Source organism: Bubalus kerabau, chromosome 3, assembly GCF_029407905.1.
Source record: "Bubalus kerabau isolate K-KA32 ecotype Philippines breed swamp buffalo chromosome 3, PCC_UOA_SB_1v2, whole genome shotgun sequence".
Lineage (NCBI taxonomy): Eukaryota > Metazoa > Chordata > Mammalia > Artiodactyla > Bovidae > Bubalus > Bubalus kerabau.
In genome coordinates, this window is record NC_073626.1 from 20,651,668 (window position 1) to 20,672,054 (window position 20,387).

The 20,387-nt window shown below is 43.4% G+C and overlaps 5 protein-coding genes across 5 annotated transcripts; 3 read left to right on the forward strand and 2 right to left on the reverse strand.

Annotated features, from left to right (window-relative positions):
- Positions 1 to 332: 332 nt before the first annotated feature.
- LOC129645582 (histone H2A type 1) lies at positions 333 to 909 on the reverse strand. Its single transcript, XM_055570882.1, has one exon. It carries the CDS (start codon positions 827 to 829, stop codon positions 437 to 439), a length of 393 nt encoding a protein of 130 aa, XP_055426857.1. The 5' UTR covers positions 830 to 909; the 3' UTR covers positions 333 to 436.
- A 206-nt stretch (positions 910 to 1,115) lies between these two features.
- On the forward strand, positions 1,116 to 1,566 carry LOC129645601 (histone H2B type 1-C/E/F/G/I). The gene has a single exon (XM_055570903.1). The coding sequence runs from the start codon at positions 1,152 to 1,154 to the stop codon at positions 1,530 to 1,532; it is 381 nt and encodes a 126-aa protein (XP_055426878.1). The 5' UTR covers positions 1,116 to 1,151; the 3' UTR covers positions 1,533 to 1,566.
- A 5,817-nt stretch (positions 1,567 to 7,383) lies between these two features.
- LOC129645596 (histone H2B type 1-C/E/F/G/I-like) lies at positions 7,384 to 8,171 on the reverse strand. The gene has a single exon (XM_055570898.1). The coding sequence runs from the start codon at positions 8,128 to 8,130 to the stop codon at positions 7,750 to 7,752; it is 381 nt and encodes a 126-aa protein (XP_055426873.1). The 5' UTR covers positions 8,131 to 8,171; the 3' UTR covers positions 7,384 to 7,749.
- A 214-nt stretch (positions 8,172 to 8,385) lies between these two features.
- Positions 8,386 to 9,489, forward strand: LOC129645584 (histone H2A type 1-B). Its single transcript, XM_055570885.1, has one exon. The coding sequence runs from the start codon at positions 8,458 to 8,460 to the stop codon at positions 8,848 to 8,850; it is 393 nt and encodes a 130-aa protein (XP_055426860.1). The 5' UTR covers positions 8,386 to 8,457; the 3' UTR covers positions 8,851 to 9,489.
- A 166-nt stretch (positions 9,490 to 9,655) lies between these two features.
- On the forward strand, positions 9,656 to 11,610 carry LOC129645578 (histone H3.1-like). The gene has a single exon (XM_055570878.1). It carries the CDS (start codon positions 9,774 to 9,776, stop codon positions 10,170 to 10,172), a length of 399 nt encoding a protein of 132 aa, XP_055426853.1. The 5' UTR covers positions 9,656 to 9,773; the 3' UTR covers positions 10,173 to 11,610.
- Positions 11,611 to 20,387: the final 8,777 nt, after the last annotated feature.

Below are 20,387 nucleotides of genomic sequence, written 5' to 3' on the forward strand. Positions count from 1 at the left end.
CTATAATGCAAAACAATTCCTTTCAACAAGGAGTAGTACTAAAGGAGTGACTTTAACAACCTGTAGGTCACTAACTGTATCTCCATGTCGACTTTCAGTATCTACTCTTCATTATCTTATTGCAACCCTTTTCTCAATATTTACAACCCTGAGGACCTGTTGAATTGATCAAGTTACTTGTTACATAAGGCTTCTGTAGATCACATACTTAGAAGAGAAATTTTTTTTTTAACTTTAAACTGGGTGATTAGTTTGGCATTTCAAAGTGTAAATACTGACACCAATATTTCAGCACTTCCAAGATGGACAAATTGCACTGAAAAGCATTCGGCTTAAAAAATAATGTAAGCCCTTTTAATGAAAACGTGGGTGGCTCTGAAAAGAGCCTTTGTCTAAGACTGAATGCTCAAGGAACGAGAACTTGGAATATTCCAGTTTACTTGCCCTTGGCCTTATGGTGACTCTCGGTCTTCTTAGGGAGCAGCACGGCCTGGATGTTGGGCAGGACGCCGCCCTGAGCGATGGTGACTTTGCCCAGCAGCTTGTTGAGCTCCTCGTCGTTGCGGATGGCCAGCTGCAAGTGACGCGGGATGATGCGGGTCTTCTTGTTGTCCCGGGCCGCGTTGCCCGCCAGCTCCAGGATCTCGGCCGTCAGGTACTCCAGCACGGCCGCCAGATACACCGGTGCTCCCGCCCCGACGCGCTCAGCATAGTTCCCTTTGCGAAGCAGACGGTGCACTCGGCCCACGGGAAACTGAAGTCCGGCCCGCGAAGAGCGGGTCTTGGCCTTAGCTCGAGCCTTGCCACCTTGTTTTCCCCGTCCAGACATTTTAACAGTCTAACCAACACAACGAGCAAAAGAAAAGAAAAAGGAACACAAATTCGCTTAACAAATCAGAGGCAATTATACTTGTAAGCCGAATTGTAAGTTACGCAGTTCGATTGGCTAAAGAGTCTTCAAGGTAGCAACCAATTAAAAACGAAAACTGATGGCACATAATTTGCATACCGCCATACTAACTAGCAAAACCTATCCAATGAGAATGCAAGATTTTACATACCATATTTGCATACTACTTCTACAAATATCAAGACCACTGTAACAGCAGCACAGTTTATATTTTGACTGGAAGTTGTTCAGTTTATTAGCTATGCCTGAACCAGCTAAGTCCGCTCCTGCCCCTAAAAAGGGCTCTAAAAAGGCGGTTACCAAGGCCCAGAAGAAGGACGGCAAGAAGCGCAAGCGTAGCCGCAAGGAGAGCTACTCTGTGTACGTGTACAAGGTGCTGAAGCAGGTCCATCCGGATACCGGCATCTCCTCCAAGGCCATGGGCATCATGAACTCCTTCGTCAATGACATCTTTGAGCGCATCGCGGGCGAGGCGTCTCGCCTGGCACATTACAACAAGCGCTCGACTATTACATCCAGGGAGATCCAGACCGCCGTGCGTCTGCTGCTGCCCGGGGAGCTGGCCAAGCATGCAGTGTCTGAGGGCACCAAGGCTGTCACCAAGTACACCAGCTCCAAGTGATCCCGACAAAGGGGCGTTTTTCATATTTGATTCCAAAGGCTCTTTTAAGAGCCACCCACTCTTTCAGTAGAAGCGTTGTAACAACTACCGGTTGCCAAAATTGGGTTTTCTTGCCATTACTTTCTCCAAAGCAGCTTGGTGCTTTGTGGTGCTAACACTCCCGAGACACAGACCATTCGGTTGAAAACACAATCATGTTCTTGTACTTTAGTAGTAGCATGGCCTTTTTTTGTTTTTGTTTCACTGCTCACTAGCAGAACGCTAGCCAAGTGTGGACATGCAAGTATCATCTGAACTTCTGAACTGGTGTGGTAGTGTGCTTTACAAACTGAATTCATGAAAAGAGCAACTTTAGTTTTACAATGCTGCTTTTTTTTTTTTATCAGTGCAAGGAGGGCTTGCCAGGTCCGTAGTGGACAAGGTGACCGGAGCGTACTGGACGCAGGGCCGAGCGGTTCCAAACACCAGACCAATCAAGCTGCATGCAGTGGGGGAGACATCCTCGCTGTGGGCAGAGCCTTTGACAGGCCGACCAGGGTAAGCGGAGAGGCACTGCTGTCTGCGGCAATCTCCCGGGGGCTGGTGTACGCATCCATTTTACAGGTGAGATGCGATTTGGTGGGGAGAGGCACCTGCTCACAGCCCAAGAACCGGCAGGCTTTCCAGTCCGAGTGTCCAGGTGCTGAAAGGTCTTGCTGAACAGTAGAGAGCTAAAGCTCCCACCCTCACCTCACCCAGCAGCCCCAACTCAAACCCCAAATTTCCAGCCAGTACAGCACTTGGGAGGCAGTTCTGGGCCTTTCCAGTCAAGGAAGCAGAGCATGGCGGGGGAAGGCCAGGCCTGCCCAGGATCTGGAGATTTGGATGCAGAATCCACCCACCAGCTTCTTCCGCAGGAGGCGCCCTGTGTTCAGGGTGTGTCCTGGCTGTGACACCAGAAGCAGGCTGACCATGTGGCATGTGCCATATAGGGGATGTAATGCAATGCTTCTTGTATTAGTGTTGTGGTAAGAAAAAATGTACATGTATTCAATTTATTTGCTTAAAGCAATATAACTTTTCAAAATATTAATGGGAACAAGGCAATTAATGAACATAGTGGTTGAAAAGTGAGTATCACCGTTTCCAGAAAAGGGCCATTTAGTTGTAAAGAGAATTTGTCCAAGGTTTCGCTAATGAAAAGTTAGACCATTGCCAAACTACCATATTGGGATTCATAACACTTGCAGTTCAGGAAAGAAATGTCCAGAAGGTATTTGATGCATCCTCTCCCTTAAACTATGTTACTTTCTCCCAAGATGGATTTCATATGATTGTTTTCATCTCGGTCAGCAAAAAAAAAAATTAATGGAAAAACAATTCATACGTCAGTTATCAACACTCTTCTGTCATGTGAACACATATATAACAGTCATTATAACTTACCCTTTCTCATAATTACAAACCTGGGAGTGTGTGTGCTTAGTCACTTAAGTCGTATCTAACTCTTTACAACTACTGGACTTTAGCCCACCAGGCTCTTCTGTGCATGTGATTTTCCAGGCAAGAGTACTGGAGTGGGTTACATGCCCTCCTCCAGGGGTTCTTCCAAGACCAGAGACCCAACCCTCCTCTCCCACGTCTCCTGCCTTGCAGGTGGATTTTTTACTGCTGAGCCACCAGAGAATCCCCATTTACAAACCTGCTTAAGGTTATAAACCGCTAAAATGACATCCCATATTGAACAAATGCTAGGAGTATATTTTAAAATACTTTAGGATTTCAACCCTGGTAGGAAAAAAGTCATAATAGCCTATAACATTGTGTAAATTACTTTCTCATGAATGGCAGGCTTCCCACTCAAAGCACACTTAAGTTTACAACACAACATACACAAAAAGGTATGCAAACATTCAAATAACACAATATACATAAAGAAGAAAAGCAACAACATATATATATTATATATAATATATAAAAATAAATATATATATTTATTACATATACATATATATATTGAAAGAATGAAAACTAAACCATATAGCTGTACTTAAGACTTCATATTATTGTAAATAGACAATTTTTGCTTTCTGTAGTCCCAGGGGTAAATATCTAAACCAGGTCTACTACATGAGCTTTAGTGGAGTATACGAACTCCCAGAAATTACATACAATAGTGTGTCCATATGTTCCTCTTCCTGCCAAAAGCAAAATATATAGCATTCTGTCAAATTTTAAAAATACTGTCATTTACTGTGCTAGATACAATGATGCCTCCACAATTTTGTCTACCTTTTAATCTCTGTAGTCTATGAATATGTTGGGACACATAACAAATGGGAATTAAGATTGCAGATGCCATTTAGGTTACTAATCATTTGACTTTAAATAGGGCTATCCTAGGGAGTACCCTGGTGGTCCAGTGGTTAGGGCTCCATGCTTCCACTGCAGGGGGCAGGGGTTTGATGCCTAGTTGGTAAATTAAGATCCCACATGCTGGGTGGTGAGGCCAAATAAATAAATAGAAGGTTATCCTAGAGAACCCAAGTGAACCTAATATAATACAAGGGCCCTTATCAATGGAAGAGGGAATCAGAATGCATATCCAGAAAGAAGGCAGCATGAAAATAATTTGGCCAGATATTGCTTACTTTCAAATCTAGGAAAGGTGCCATAAGCAAAGGAACAAAGACCACTCCAGGTGTCGCAAAAGGCATGGAAACAGATTCACTCTTACTCTGACAGCTTGATTTTACCTCAATGAGATTCATTTCTGAATGTTGATCTAAAGAACCTAAAATTATAAATGTATTGTTTTAAGCCACTATAATTGTGATAATTTATCAGACCCCAACCAAAAATTAATGAACCTACACGTGTTTAAGAATTATTGATTAATGTATTATTCAATGATGTTCATTCAATGATGTTCTTTAAGATTATAACTACATATCTGAAATTTAGAAGGGTAAATACGAAAATGACTATAGATACTAGTAAATGCTTCCTAAATGCTGCAGACTCACATAATTTTGACATTGCTTTAACAGCAACAGTTTACATTTCCATTTTTTAGCTAGGGTGTCTAGGTTTTAATAGCAGAAATGTTAATTCAGTCTCCTGTGCCCAACGCACAGTGAGGCCAAACTGAAACTTTGGCGTTGGGAAAAGAGAAAGGCTTTTTCTACAGCCTTGCAATGAGAGGTGGTTCAGGCCCTAAAAAGCCTCAAGCTCCTGGGTTTTTAAAAGCTAGCTGAGGGAAGTGGTTTCCCAGGGTATTTGATTAGATTATACAAAATTCTCTCACTGACTTATAAAGAGTAACAGGGTGGTGTTACAAGTGTTAAATTGATCAGATCTTCGTTTCCAGGCTTTCCTAGTGGTTCAGAGGGTAAAGCGTCTGCCTGCAATGCAGGAGACCCGGGTTTGACCCCTGGTTCAGGAAGATCCCCTGGAGAAGGAAATGGCAACCCACTCCAGTATTCTTGCCTAAAGAATCCCATGGATGGAGGAGCCTGTTGGGCTGTACAGTCCACGTAGTCGCAAAGAGTCAGACGTGTCTGAGCCTCTTCACTTCACTTTAGGCTCCAGGAGGCATGGAGCTAGGTGGTCATGGTCATGAAGTAGTTAACATCTTCCATTCAGTGGAAGGGTTTTCACTTCTGCAAAAAAAGTCAGAAAGATTGCATCAAATTTTGATACCTCAGTGAAAGTCGCTCAGTCGTGCCCAAGTCTTTGTGACCCTATGGAATATACATGTCAATGGACCATACAGTCCATGAAACTCTCCAGGCCAGAATACTGAAGTGAGTAGCCTATTCCACTCCAGCAGATCTTCCCGACCCAGGAATGCAGGGTCTCCTGCATTCCAGGCAGATTCTTTACCAACTAAACTATCAGGGAAGATACCTCAGAGAGGATCTAAAACAAAGGTTATGGGGGAAGGCCCCATCAATCCAGCTCAGTTGCTCAGTTGTGTTCGACTCTTTGTGACACCATGAACTGCAGCACACCAGGCTTCCTGTCCATCACCAAATCCCTGGGCTTGCTTAAACTCATGTCCATTGAGTCCATGATGTCAGCAAACCATCTCATTCTTTGTCGTCCCCTTATACTCCTGCCTTCAATCTTATCCAGCATCAGGGTCTTTTCCAATAAGTCAGTGCTTCACATCATGTGGCCAAAGTATTGAACCTTCAGCTTCAGCATCAATCCTTCCAATGAATGAATATTCAGGACTGATTTTCCTTAGGATTGATTGGTTTGATCTTGCAGTCCAAGAGAATCCCAAGAGTATCCTCCAACACCACAGTTCAAAAGCATCAATTTTTCAGTGCTCAGCTTTCTTTATACTCCAACTCTCACATCCATACATGACTACTGGAAAAACCATAGCTTTGACCAGATGGACATTTGTTGGCAAAGTAACTTCTCTGCTTTTTAATATGCTGTCTAGGTTGGTCATAGCTTTTCTTTCAAGGAGTAAGCATCTTTTAGTTTCATGGCTGCAGTCACCATCTGCAGTGATTTTGGAGCCCAAGAAAAGAAAAGAAAGCCTATCGCTGTTTCCATTGTTTCGCCATCTATTTGCTATGATGTGATGGGACCAGATGCCTTGTACTCCTTTCCCAGTTTAGAATCAGTCTGTTGTTCCATGTCCAGACTAACTGTTAATTTTTTACCTGCATACAGATTTCTCAGGAGGCAGGTAAGGTGGTCTGGTATTCCTATCTCTTGAAGAATTTTCCACAGAAGGCCCCATAGGGTCCTACTGAACAAAAGAATGTCTAATTTCATGGAGCAGAACTTTCCTCACTCATTATAGTATTATTATTACTTTTGAGTATAACACTACTTCAAAAACTTGTCTTTCTTATATGTAAAGTGTAGGAATGATGGAAAAAATTGACCTCATAATGTCCATAAATAACTTCATGAGTTGTATATCTATCTAACATGTTTGTGTTTATTACAATTATTGCATTTTTTCCCACACAAAAATGTTGTCAATGGAGTTGGTTACAATAATTTGGGGGGGGGGTGAGTGCTGTGGGGTGCTGCTCCACCGGGCTGGCAGGATCTTAGTTTCCCTCCCAGGGATTGAACAGGCCAAGGCAGTGAAAAAGCCGAGTCCTAACCTTTGGACAACTCCGGGAACTCCCATAATATTCATTTTTACAGTAAGAAACTGAGGCTGTGAGAACCAAAGATTATTTACCTCACAAAATTCAAATTCCAACCAATATTCTTCTGAGGCAATGTTCTTTCAAAGATGTCCAGATAGAACTGAAAAACATTTCACATCTACAGATCTCTCAACACATCAAGTCTTTTTACAAGAATAACCTCCTCTCCCAGCATTAGGCTACATCTCTCGGTGAATTTGTTCATTTTTTATGAAATCTCGCGACATCCAGATTAAGGAAAATGCAATGATTATCAAAGTGCCTAATACTTTTAAACTAAGTGAAATAAGGAAAATCAAGGGAAGATTGGCACCACTTCAACGTCCCGTCAGGAAACTGGAAAACTATTGGTTGTTTTTACAAAGGTGATCAAGGGGTCCTGCCATACGCAGGCGCCGAGGAGGAGGAAGGGGGTGAGGGCGGGGATGTCAGGGGAAAGCATCTTTAACTCTGGAGCGAAGGCCTGATAAGAGTTAAGGATCTTAACTCTGTGGGTCAGGCTGATGTGGAAACAAAGAATCTGGCCTGAAAAAAGAGGTTGCGGGAAGCTGCGAACTACAATTAGTCCGCCACCCTTGCTTTCCATATGAAAAGAACAAAAAACTGGCCGATTTAGTACAGAACAGAAGTTTGGGTAAATGTTAGATTTAAGAGCCTTCTTCTCAAAATAGAAGCTTCTCATCTCATTATCTCAGGCACCAAACAACCGCACTTTAATACCCAGCCAAATTACAGCAGAAAGAGTATACAACTCCTTAAATGAAAATGTAAGTGGCTCTGAAAAGAGCCTTTGGTTTAACAGCGGCTGCGGCTGCTGCTAAGTCGCTTCAGTCATGTCTGACTGTGAGACCCCATAGACAGCAGCCCACGAGGCTTCCCCGTCCCTGGGATTCTCCAGGCAACAACACTGGAGTGGGTTGCCATTTCCTTCTCCAATGCAGGAAAGTGAAAGGTGAAAGTGAAGTCACTCAGTAGTGTCCGACTCTTAGAGACCCCATGGACTAGTGGGGTGCCATTGTCTTCTTCGTCAACAGCGGCAAGTCATATTTTATTTACTTGGAGCTGGTATACTTGGTGACAGCCTTAGTGCCCTCGGACACCGCGTGCTTGGCCAGCTCCCCAGGTAGCAGCAAGCGCACGGCGGTCTGGATCTCCCTGGATGTGATAGTCGAGCGCTTGTTATACTGCGCCAGGCGCGATGCCTCGCCAGCGATGCGCTCGAAAATGTCGTTGACAAAGGAGTTCATGATTCCCATGGCCTTGGACGAGATACCGGTGTCCGGATGGACTTGTTTCAGCACTTTGTACACGTACACGGAGTAGCTCTCCTTGCGGCTGCGTTTGCGCTTCTTGCCGTCCTTCTTCTGGGCCTTGGTCACAGCTTTTTTAGAGCCCTTTTTAGGAGCAGGAACAGACTTAGCCGGTTCAGGCATGTCTATAGTAACTATACCCAAACATCCAGAAAGGTCTTGAAATTCCTGTTGGCAAATAGAATCTCGTCTTTTATAGGCGGTCTATGCAAATAAGGTGTTTACGAATATTCATACCTGATTTGACAAGGCATTCGTGACGAGATTATGTAAATTTACCTCCACCAGATCTCTTTTCTTATTGGTTAGACACGAAACAGAAGATTTTAACCAATCCTATCTCGCATACGGCAATTCCACCCAGCACTATAACTGCCATCTTGTTGCTGCTTATAGATCACTTTTTTTCTGATTTTCCTGTGGTGGTTCTGATTTTGCTCAACGCTTACCATGTCTGGGCGCGGGAAGCAAGGAGGGAAAGCCCGAGCAAAAGCGAAGACCCGTTCTTCGCGGGCCGGACTGCAGTTCCCCGTGGGCCGAGTTCACCGACTGCTTCGCAAGGGTAACTACTCCGAGCGGGTCGGTGCCGGGGCCCCGGTGTACCTGGCGGCGGTACTGGAGTACCTGACCGCCGAGATTCTAGAGCTGGCAGGCAATGCGGCCCGGGACAACAAGAAGACCCGTATTATTCCGCGTCACCTACAGCTGGCCATCCGCAACGACGAGGAGCTCAACAAGCTGCTGGGTCGTGTGACCATTGCTCAGGGTGGTGTGCTGCCCAACATCCAGGCGGTGCTACTGCCCAAGAAGACCGAGAGCCACCACAAGGCCAAGGGCAAGTGAAACGTTTAGCAGTATTATATTCCCAGTTCTGAAAATCAAAGGCTCTTTTCAGAGCCACTCACTTTTTCTGGAAAGTGCTGGACTACTTAGTAACTACAGGAGGCGTGTTCCAATGAAAACGAATGGATTATCTTAGTTAAGTTTTGTTTGCTAATATTATAGTGTTAAGTATTGTTTTTAAAAAGGGAAGAGTATCTCCCATATTTGCTTAGAAAAAAGGTGCTAAATTGCTAGCCATTGGTCACTTAACGCGCCATAAAGTCTTAGAAAACTTCATGTTCGTAGGTTTCTACCCTAGCCTATAACAAAAGGTATAATTTGTAAATTCAAAAGAATCCATGTTGAGAGAATTCCGTATCAAAACATAAGTTTGGGCTTGTAGGCTATGAATAACGTACATGTAGGTAAATAACAAGACCGTAAGGCCTCATTGAGAGGTTTTGGGTGTATTGTACACGATATATGTCTTTACATATATATGCATAGTCAAATGAATTTCCTGTCAAAAAGTATAATATAAATAAGAGAACAAAGGAGGAATAGCTGGCCAGTTGTCACTGGCCAGATTTGTCACTGGCGGGATTTTTAAATTTTGCAGATAACGAGATTAGGATTGTTTAGTCCGTTGTTTATTTCTCTTCATAAAATGCAATAAATGAACTATATTAAAATCAGTACTAAATGAAACTTCACTGTTATATTACTGTATGGACTCATGTTATACTGGACTATAGACTCAGTATAAAAGTTCGATTATACTTTTAATTTTTAAAGGAAATCCGATCATATTTCTCCGAAAGGCAAAGTGAGAACCAATTACATCACAGCGCGGGACCTAGGAATCAAACTGATTTGCTCCTATAAATAAGGTCAGAAGCAGCACTAGCAGCATAATACTCTCCTGCCAGTTTTCTGTTAGCCTCATGGCTCGCACTAAGCAGACCACCGGCGGCAAGGCGCCGCGCAAGCAGCTGGCCACCAAGGCGACCCGCAAGAGCGCGCTGGCCACCGGCGGCGTGAAGAAGCCGCACCAATACCGCCCCGGCACGGTGACCCTGCACGAGATCCGCCGCTACCAGAAGTCCACGGAGCTGCTGATCCGCAAGCTGCCGTTCCAGCGGCTGGTGCGCGAGATCGCGCAGGACTTCAAGACCGGCCTGCGCTTCCAGAGCACGGCGGTGATAGCGCTGCAGGAGGCATGCGAGGCCTACCTGGTGGGGCTCTTCAAGGACACCAACCTGTGTGCCATCCACGCCAAGCGGGTTACCATCATGCCCAGGGACATCCAGCTTGCCCGCTGCATCCGCGGAGAGAGGGCTTAATCCAAGGATGCTGCTTTCTCTGTACGGAAAAAGGCTCTTTTCAGAGCCACCTACTTTGTCGATAAGAACGATTGTAATGCTTTCGGTTATTTTACCTCCCTAGGCAGTACGTCAAGGCTGTATATTGTCACCCTGCTTATTTAACTTACACGCAGAGTACATCATGAGAAACGCTGGACTGGAAGAAGCACAAGCGGGAATCAAGATTGCCGGGAGAAATATCAATAACCTCAGATATGCAGATGACACCTTATGGCAGAAAGTGAAGAGGAACTAAAAAGCGTCTTGATGAAAGTGAAAGAGCAGACTGAAGAAGATGGCTTAAAGTTCAACATTCAGAAAACGAAGATCATGCCATCCGGTCCCATCACTTCATGGGAAATAGATGGGGAAACAGTGGAAACAGTGTCAGACTTTATTTTTTGGGGCTCCAAAATCACTGCAGATGGTGACTGCAGCCATGAAATTAAAAGACCCTTACTCCTTGGAAGGAAAGTTATGACCAACCTAGACAGCATATTCAAAAGCAGAGACACTACTTTGCCAACAAAGGTCCGTCTAGTCAAGGCTATAGTTTTTCCTGTGGTCATGTATGGATGTGAGAGTTGGAATGTGAAGAAAGCTGAGCACCGAAGAATTGATGCTTTTGAAGTGTGGTGTTGGAGGACTCTTGAGAGTCCCTTGGACTACAAGGAGATCCAACCAGTCCATTTCTGAAGGAGGTCAGCCCTGGGATTTCTTTGGAGGGAATGATGCTGAAGCTGAAACTCCAGTACTTTGGCCACCTCATGCGAAGAGTTGACTCATTGGAAAAGACTGATGCTGGGAGGGATTGGGAGCAGACGGGGAAGGGGACGACAGAGGATGAGATGGCTGGATGGCATCACTGACTCGATGGACGTGAGTCTGAGTGAACTCCGGGAGTTGGTGATGGACAGGGAGGCCCTGCATGCTGCGATTCATGGGGTTGCAAAGAGTCGGACATGACTGAGCGACTGAACTGACTGAGGCAGTTAATTGGAGAAGGCAATGGCACCCCACTCCAGTATTCTTGCCTGGAAAATCCCATGGACGGAGGAGCCTAGTGGGCTGCAGTCCACTGGGTCGCTAAGAGTCGGACAGGGAAGGGCTAAGAGTCGGACAGGGAGGACAGAGCGACTTCACTTTCACTTTTCACTTTCATGCATTGGAAAAGGAAATGGCAACCCACTCCAGTGTTCTTGCCTGGAGAATCTCAGGGACAGGGGAGCCTGATGGGCTGCCGTCTATGGGGTTGCACAGAGTCGGACACCACTGAAGCGACTTAGCAGCAGCAGCAGCAGGAGTCAGTTAATAAGCAATAATGGCAAGAAAAAGCCCACTCTACTCCTCTTTTTCTGCCTTAAGGCAACATATAAATTCTATCCTGGAGACGGCTGTAGACATGTCAGAGTAGAGAGGCTCCACAGAAATTTGCTAACAAACCTGGGTTAGATTACTGCCATATATTTACCTTCTCACAGTTTGCTGCCCTTAGAAGCCTAAAACTGCTTTTCTTTGCATTGTCATTTCTCTACAAATCAATTCTTCGATGAAGACACTATGTAAACTGAAGTTCTAACCCACGTCTTTAAATTAGTTTTTCCTGGGTCTCTTCCCCAAGGAAAAGAAGTGCAAAAAGCCAAAATGACTGTCTGAGGAGGCCTTACAAATAGCTGTGAATAAAAGAGAAGCAAAAGGCAAAGGAGAAAAGGAATGATATACCCATTTGAATGCAGAGTTCCAAAGAATAGCAAGAAGAGATAAGAAAGCCTTCCTCAGCAATCAATGAAAAGAAATAGAGGAAAACAGAATATGAAAGACTAGAGATCTCCTCAAGGAAAGTAGAGATACCAAGGAACATTTCATGCAAAAATGGGCACAGAAATGGTATGGACCTAACAATAACAGAAGATATTAAGAGGAGGTGGCAAGAATACACAGAACTATACAAAAAAAGATCTTCATGACCCAGATAAACATGATGGAGTGATCACTTACCTACAGCCAGACATCCTGCAATGTGAAGTCAAGTGGGCCTTAGGAAGCATCACTGTGAACAAAACTACCGGAGGCGATAGAATTCTGGTTGAGCTATTTCAAATCCTAAAAGAGGATTCTGTGAAAGTGCTGCACTCAATTCACCAACAAATTTGGAAAACTCAGCATTGACCACAGGACTGGAAAAGGTCAGTTTTCATTCTAATTCCAAAGAAAATCAATGCCAAAGAATGTTCACACTACTGCACAATGCATTCATCTCACACGCTAGCAAAGGAATGGTCAAAATTCTCCAAGCCAGGCTTCAACAGTACAGGAACTGTGAACTTCCAGATGTTCAAGCTGAATTTAGAAAAGGCAGAGGAACCAGAGCTCAAGTTGCCAACATCCATTGGATCATGAAAAAAAGCAAGAGAGTTCCAGAAAAACATCTACTTCTGCTTTACTGACTATGCCAAAGCCTTTGACTGTATGGACCACAACGAACTGAGGAAAATTCTGAGAGTTCTAAATACCAGACCAACTGACCTGCCTCTTAAGAAATCTGTATACATTTCAGGAAGCAAGACTTAGAACTGGACATTGAACAATAGACTGGTTAAAGATAGTGAAAGGTTGTATAATGTAAAGACTATATTATCATGCTGCTTATTTAACTTATATGCAGAGTACATCATGAGAAATGCTGGACTGCATGAAGCACAAGCTGGAATCAAGATTGCAGGAAGAAATATCAATAACCTCAGATATGCAGATGACTCCAACCTAATGGCAGAAAGTAAAGAAGAACTAAAGAACCTCTTGATGAAAGTGAAAGAGGAGCGTGAAAAAGTTGGCTTAGAACTCAACATTCAGAAAACCAAGATCATGGCATCTGGTCCCATCAGTTCAGTTCAGTTCAGTTCAGTCGCTCAGTTGTGTCCGACTTTTTGCAACCCAATGAATCACAGCTCGCCAGGCCTCCCTGTCCATCACCAACTCCCGGAGTTCACTCAGACTCACGTCCATCGAGTCAGTGATGCCATCCAGCCATCTCATCCTCTGTCGTCCCCTTCTCCTCCTGCCCCCAATCCCTCCCAGCATCAGAGTCTTTTCCAATGAGTCAACTCTTCACATGAGGTGGCCAAAGTACTGGAGTTTCAGCTTTAACATCATTCCTTCCAAAGAAATCCCAGGGCTGATCTCCTTCAGAATGGACTGGTTGGATCTCCTTGCAGTCCAAGGGACTCTCAAGAGTCTTCTCCAACACCACAGTTCAAAAGCATCAATTCTTCGGTGCTCAGCCTTCTTCACAGTCCAACTCTCACATCCATACATGACCACTGGAATAACCATAGCCTTGACTAGACGGACCTTTGTTGGCAAAGTAATGTCTCTGCTTCTGAATATGCTATCTAGGTTGGTCATAACTTTCCTTCCAAGGAGTAAGGGTCTTTTAATTTCATGGCTGCAGTCACCATCTGCAGTGATTTTGGAGCCCCAAAAAATAAAGTCTGACACTGTTTCCGCTGTTTCCCCATCTATTTCCCATGAAGTGATGGGACCGGATGCCATGATCTGCGTTTTCTGAATGTTGAGCTTTAAGCCAACTTTTTCACTCTCCACTTTCACTTTCATCAAGAGGCTTTTGAGTTCCTCTTCACTTTCTGCCATAAGGGTGGTGTCATCTGCATATCTGAGGTTATTGATATTTCTCCCAGCAATCTTGATTCCAGCTTGTGCTTCTTCCAGTCCAGCGTTTCTCATGATGTACTCTGCATATAAATTAAAAAAACAGGGTGACAATATACAGCCTTGACATACTCCTTTTCCTATTTGAAACCAGTCTGTTGTTCCATGTCCAGTTCTAACTATTGCTTCCTGACCTGCATACGAATTTCTCAAAAGGCAGATCAAGTGGTCTGGTATTCCCATCTCTTGAAGAATTTTCTACAGTTTATTGTGATCCACACAGTCAAAGGCTTTGGCATAGTCAATAAAGCAGAAATAGACGTTTTTCTGGAACTCTCTTGCTTTTTCCATGATCCAGAGGACGTTGGCAATTTGATCTCTGGTTCCTCTGCCTTTTCTAAAACCAGCTTGAACATCAGGAAGTTCATGGTTCACATATTGCTGAAGCCTGGCTTGGAGAATTTTGAGCATTAGTTTACTAGCATGTGAGATGAGTGCAATTGTGTGGTTGTTTAAGCATTCTTTGGCATTGCCTTGCTTTGAGATTGGAATGAAAACTGCCCTTTTCCAGTCCTGTGGCCACTGCTGAGTTTTCCAAATTTGCTGGCATATTGAGTGCAGCACTTTCACAGCATCATCTTTCAGGATTTGAAAGAGCTCAACTGGAATTCCATCACCTCCACTAGCTTTGTTCGTAGAGATGCTGTCTAAGGCCCACTTGACTTCACATTCCAGGATGTCTGGCTCTAGGTGAGTGATCACACCATCGTGATTATCTGGGTCGTGAAGATCTTTTTTCTACAGTTCTTCTGTGTATTCTTGCCATCTCTTCTTAATATCTTCTGCTTCTGTTAGGTCCATACCATTTCTGTCCTTTATCGAGTCCATCTTTGCATGAAATGTTCCCTTGGTATCTCTAATTTTCTTGAAGAGATCTCTAGTCTTTCCCATTCTATTGTTTTCCTCTATTTCTTTGCATGGATTGCTGAAGAAAGCTTTCTTATCTCTTCTTGCTATTGTTGGGAACTCTGCATTCAGATGCTTATATCTTTCCTTGTCTCCTTTGCTTTTTGCTTCTCTTCTTTTCATAGCTATTTGTAAGGCCTCCCCAGACAGGCATTTTGCTTTTTTGCATTTCTTTTCCATGGGGATGGTCTTGATCCCTGTCTCCTGTACAATGTCACGAACCTCCATCCATAGTTCATCAGGCACTCTATATATCAGATCTAGGCCCTTAAATCTATTTCTCACTTCCACTGTATAATCATAAGGGATTTGATTTAGGTCATACCTGAATGGCATAGTGGTTTTCCCTACCTTGTTCAATTTAAGTCTGAATTTGGCAGTAAGGAGTTCATGATCTGAGCCACAGTCAGCTCCTGGTCTTGTTTTTGCTGACTGTATAGAGCTTCTCCATCTTTGGCTGCAAAAAATATAATCAATCTGATTTCAGTGTTGATCATCTGGTGATGTCCATGTATAGAGTCTTCTCTTGTGTTGTTGGAAGAGGGTGTTTGTTATGACCAGTGCATTTTCTTGGCAAAACTCTATTACTCTTTGCCCTGCTTCATTCTGTATTCCAAGGCCAAATTTGCCTGTTACTCCAGGTGTTTCTTGACTTCCTACTTTTGCATTCCAGTCCCCTATAATGAAAAGGACATCTTTTTTGGGTGTTAGTTCTAAAAGGTCTTGTAGGTCTTCATAGAACCGTTCAACTTCAGCTTCTTCAGAGTTACTTGTTGGGGCATAGACTTGGATTACTGTAATACTGAATGGTTTGCCTTGGAAACGAACAGAGATCATTCTGTCGTTTTTGAGATTGCATCCAAGTACTGCATTTTGGACTCTTTTGTTGACCATGATGGCTACTCCATTTCTTCTGAGGGATTCCTGCCTGCGGGTAGTAGATATAATGGTCATCTGAGTTAAATTCACCCATTGCAGTCCATTTTAGTTCGCTGATTCCTAGAATGTCGACATTCACTCTTGCCATCTCTTGTTTGACCACTTCCAGTTTGCCTTGATTCATGGACCTGACATTCCAGGTTCCTATGCAATATTGCTCTTTACAGCATCAGACCTTGCTTCTATCACCAGTCACATCCACAGCTGGGTATTCTTTTTGCTTTGACTCCATCCCTTCATTCTTTCTGGAGTTATTTCTCCACTGATCTCCAGTAGCATATTGGGCACCTACTGACCTGGGGAGTTTCTCTTTCAGTATCCTATCATTTTGCCTTTTCATACTGTTCATGGGGTTCTCAAGGCAAGAATACTGAAGTGGTTTGCGATTCCCTTCTCCACTGGAACACATTCTGTCAGATCCCTCCACCATGACCCGCTCGTCTTGGGTTGCCCCATGGGCATGGCTTAGTTTCATTGAGTTAGACAAGGCAGGCGCAGGAGGGCCTAGAGGAGCTATCCCCCCTTGAAGGTCAGGAAGGGCGGCAGTGAGGAGATACCCCTCGTCCAAGGTAAGGAGCAGCAGTTGCGCTTTGCTGGAGCAGCTGTGAAGAGATACCCACGCCCAAGCTAAGAGAAATTCAAGTAAGACGGTAGGTGTTGCAAGAGGGCATCAGAGGGCAGACACACTGAAACCATACTCACAGAAAACTAGTCAATCTAATCACACTAGGACCACAGCCTTGTCTAACTCAATGTCTAACCCCTTCTCCTGCCTCCAATCCCTCCCAGCATCAGAGTCTTTTCCAATGAATCAACTCTTCGCATGAGGTGGCCAAAGTACTGGAGTTTCAGCTTCAGCATCATTCCCTCCAAAGAAATCCCAGGGCTGATCTCCTTCAGAATGGACTGGTTGGATCTCCTTGCAGTCCAAGGGACTCTCAAGAGTCTTCTCCAACACCACACTTCAAAAGCATCAATTCTTCGGTGCTCAGCTTTCTTCACAGTTCTACTCTCACATCCATACATGACCACAGGAAAAACCATAGCCTTGACTAGATGGACCTTTGTTGGCAAAGTACTGTCTCTGCTTTTAAATATGCTATCTAGGTTGGCCATAACTTTTCTTTTAAGGAGTAAGTGTCTTTTAATTTCATGCCTGCAGTCACCATCTGGTCCCATCACTTCGTGGCAAATAGATTGTGAAACAATGGACACAGTAACAGACTTTTGGGGGGGGGGGCTCCAAAATCACTGTAGGTGCTGACTCCAGCCATGAAATTAAAAGACGCTTGCTACTTGGAAGAAAAATGATGACAACCTAGATAACATATTAAAAAGCAGAGACATTACTTTGCCAATAAAGGTCAGTCTAGTCAAGGCTATGGTTTTTCCAGTAGTCATTTATGGATGTAAGAGTTGGAGTACAAAGAAAGCTGAGTGCTGAAGAATTGATGCCTTTGAAATGTGGTGTTGGAGAAGACTCTTGGGAGTACCTTGGACTGCAACGAGATCCAACCAGTCCATCCTAAAGTAAATCAGTCCTGAATATTCATTGGAAGGACTGATGCTAAAGCTGAAACTCCAATACTTTGGCCACCTAATGCATAGAACTGACTTATTTGAAAAGAACATGATGCTGGGAATGATTGAAGGTGGGAGGAGAAGGGGACGACAGAGGATGAGATGGTTGGATGTCATCACTGACTCAATGGACATGAGTCATGGTAAACTCTGGGTGTTGTTGATTGCCAAGGAGTACTGCTGTGCTACAGTCCATGGGGTTGCAAAGAGTTGGACATGACTGAACGACTGAACTGAAGTGAACTGGGTCTCTTCCTCTGTATGTATGAAATATACGTTTAATAGTCCTATTTATTTTTCCTTTGCTAATCCAAAATCAAGATGTATAGAGGAAATATTTACAACCTCCATTACCACTACTACCACCACCACCATCACAATCAGGGAAGAAGGTTGAATTAAAGTCAAAAGAGCAATTTAGATCAAAAAGGTTTATTGAATTATATTATAACCGTTACCTCTTCTACTAGATAAAGATAATATTTCTCTGTAATGGACAAAAATCTCCCACCTCATTTTCCTTTTGCTTTCAGTCTTTCCCAGCATCAGTGTGTTTTCCAATGAATCACCTCTTCTCATCAAGTGGCCAATGTATTGTAGGTTCAGCATAATACGTAATTAAACAGAAATACCTTCCTTTAGAAAAACTAAAAAACAGATCTGCAGACTTTTTAGACTGTATTTTCATATGACAACGGAAGGAAATTCAGTCCATTCTTTTACCTTAATTTAATATTTAGATATATCTTAGCAGATTTCAGAGGTTTTTCTGTAGTGGCCAGAGCATTTCCTTGGTCCACAATGAACCCATGCTTGATGCAGAATCTGCTTTCCTGTCTGCAATTTCCAACTTACTTTGTGCTGCTTATCAATGAGGATTTGCCATGGCATTGAGAGACAAGTGTGCAATGTCCCAGGCCTAAAGATAAAGGTGACAGGAACAGCACATCTCTTAGACTGTCTTTATTTCCAATGTCACAGTCTCCAGTCACAAGCACATAATATCTCATTTAATTTTTTTTAAAACAAAAAAGTCATGATCAACAAATAAAAATGAATTTGTGTCAAAGAGCTTCACTTTTCAATAAATGAACCAACAGTTAAAATGCTGTATTAAGTTCAAAGAACGTTTAAGAAATACGAATATTTATAGACAATGTAAGAAATGTTAGGATAAGATTATTAAAATTAGTTTATTAATCCAAGAGGTTAGAAATCTTTGGAGTTATATCTGTTTCACCTTACCAAAGTGATTTGCCTTTCTACCAAATAAGGCCTTTGCAAGTTAAGTAAATTCACTTAATTTGGTACTTACAATCAATAGTAAATAGATGATCAAAGTACATTTTCACAGAATCCTTAAGTGACCTTGTATATTGGACATCATGAACTCTTCTTTTTTCCTTGCTTCCAGTTCAATTCAGTTCAGTCACTCAGTTCTGTCCAAGTCTTTGCAACTCCATGAACCACAGTATGCCAGGCCTCCCTGTTCATCACCAACTCCCAGAGTCTACCCAAACCCATGTCCATTGAGTCGGTGATGCCATCCAACCATCTCATCCTCTCTCGTCCTCTTCTGCTCCTGCCCTCAATCTTTTCCAGCATCAGGGTCTTTTCAAATGAGTCAGCTCTTCGCATCAGGTGGCCAGCTTGGAGTTTCACCTTCAACATCAATCCTTCCAATGACCACCCAGGACCAATCTCTTTAGGATGGACCGGTTGGATCTCCTTGAAGTCCAAGGGACTCTCAAGAGTCTTCTCCAACACCACAGTTCAAAAGCATCAATTCTTCAGCACTCAGCTTTCTTCAGAGTCCAACTCTCACATCCATACATGACCACTGGAAAAACAATAGACTTGACTAGATGGACCTTTGTTGGCAAAGTAACGTCTCTGCTTTTTAATATGCTCTCTAGGTTTGGTCATAACTTTACTTCCAAGGAGTAAGGGTCTTTTAATTTCATGGCTGCAATCACCATCTGCAGTGATTTTGGAGCCCCCCAAAATAAAGTCTGACACTCTTTCCACTGTTTCCCCATCTATTTCCCATGAAGTGATGGGACCAGATGCCATGATCTTAGTTTTCTGAATGTTGTGCTTTCAGCCAACTTCTTCACTCTCCTCTTTCACTTTTATCAAGCGGCTCTTTAGTTTTTCTTCACTTTCTGCCATAAGGGTGGTGTTATCTGCATATCTGAAGTTATTGGTATTTCTCCTGGCCATCTTGATTCCTGCTTGTGCTTACTCCAGCCCAGCATTGCTCATGATGTACTCTGCATATAAGTTAAATAAGCAGGGTGACAATATACAGCCTTGATGTACTCCTTTTCCTAACTTGAACCAGTCCATTGTTCCATCTGCAGTTCTAACTGTTGCTTCCTGACCTGCATGCAGGTTTCTCAAGAGGCAGGTCAGGTGGTCTGGTATACCCATATCTTTCAGAATTTTCCACAGTTGATTGTGATTCACACAGTCAAAGGCTTTGGCATAGTCAATAAAGCAGAAATAGACGATTTTATGGAATTCTCTTGCTTTTTCAATGATCTAGCAGATGTTGGCAATTTGAACTCTGGTTCCTCTGTCTTTTCTAAAACCAGCTTGAACATCAGGAAGTTCACGGTTCACATATTGCTGAAGCCTGGCTTGGAGAATTTTGAGCATTAGTTTACTAGCGTGTGAGATGAGTGCAATTGTGCGGTCGTTTAAGCATTCTTTGGCATTGCCTTATTTTGGGATTGGAATGAAAACTGGCCTTTTCCAGTCCTGTGGCCAGTGCTGAGTTTTCCAAATTTGCTGGCATACTGAGTGCAACACTTCCACAGCATCATCTTTCAGGATTTGAAAGAGCTCAACTGGAATTCCATCACCTCCACTAGCTTTGTTCGTAGAGATGCTGTCTAAGGCCCACTTGACTTCACATTCCAGGAAGTCTGGCTCTAGGTCAGTGATCACACCATCGTGATTATCTGGGTCGTGAAGATCTTTTTTCTACAGTTCTTCTGTGTATTCTTGCCATCTCTTCTTAATATCATCTGCTTC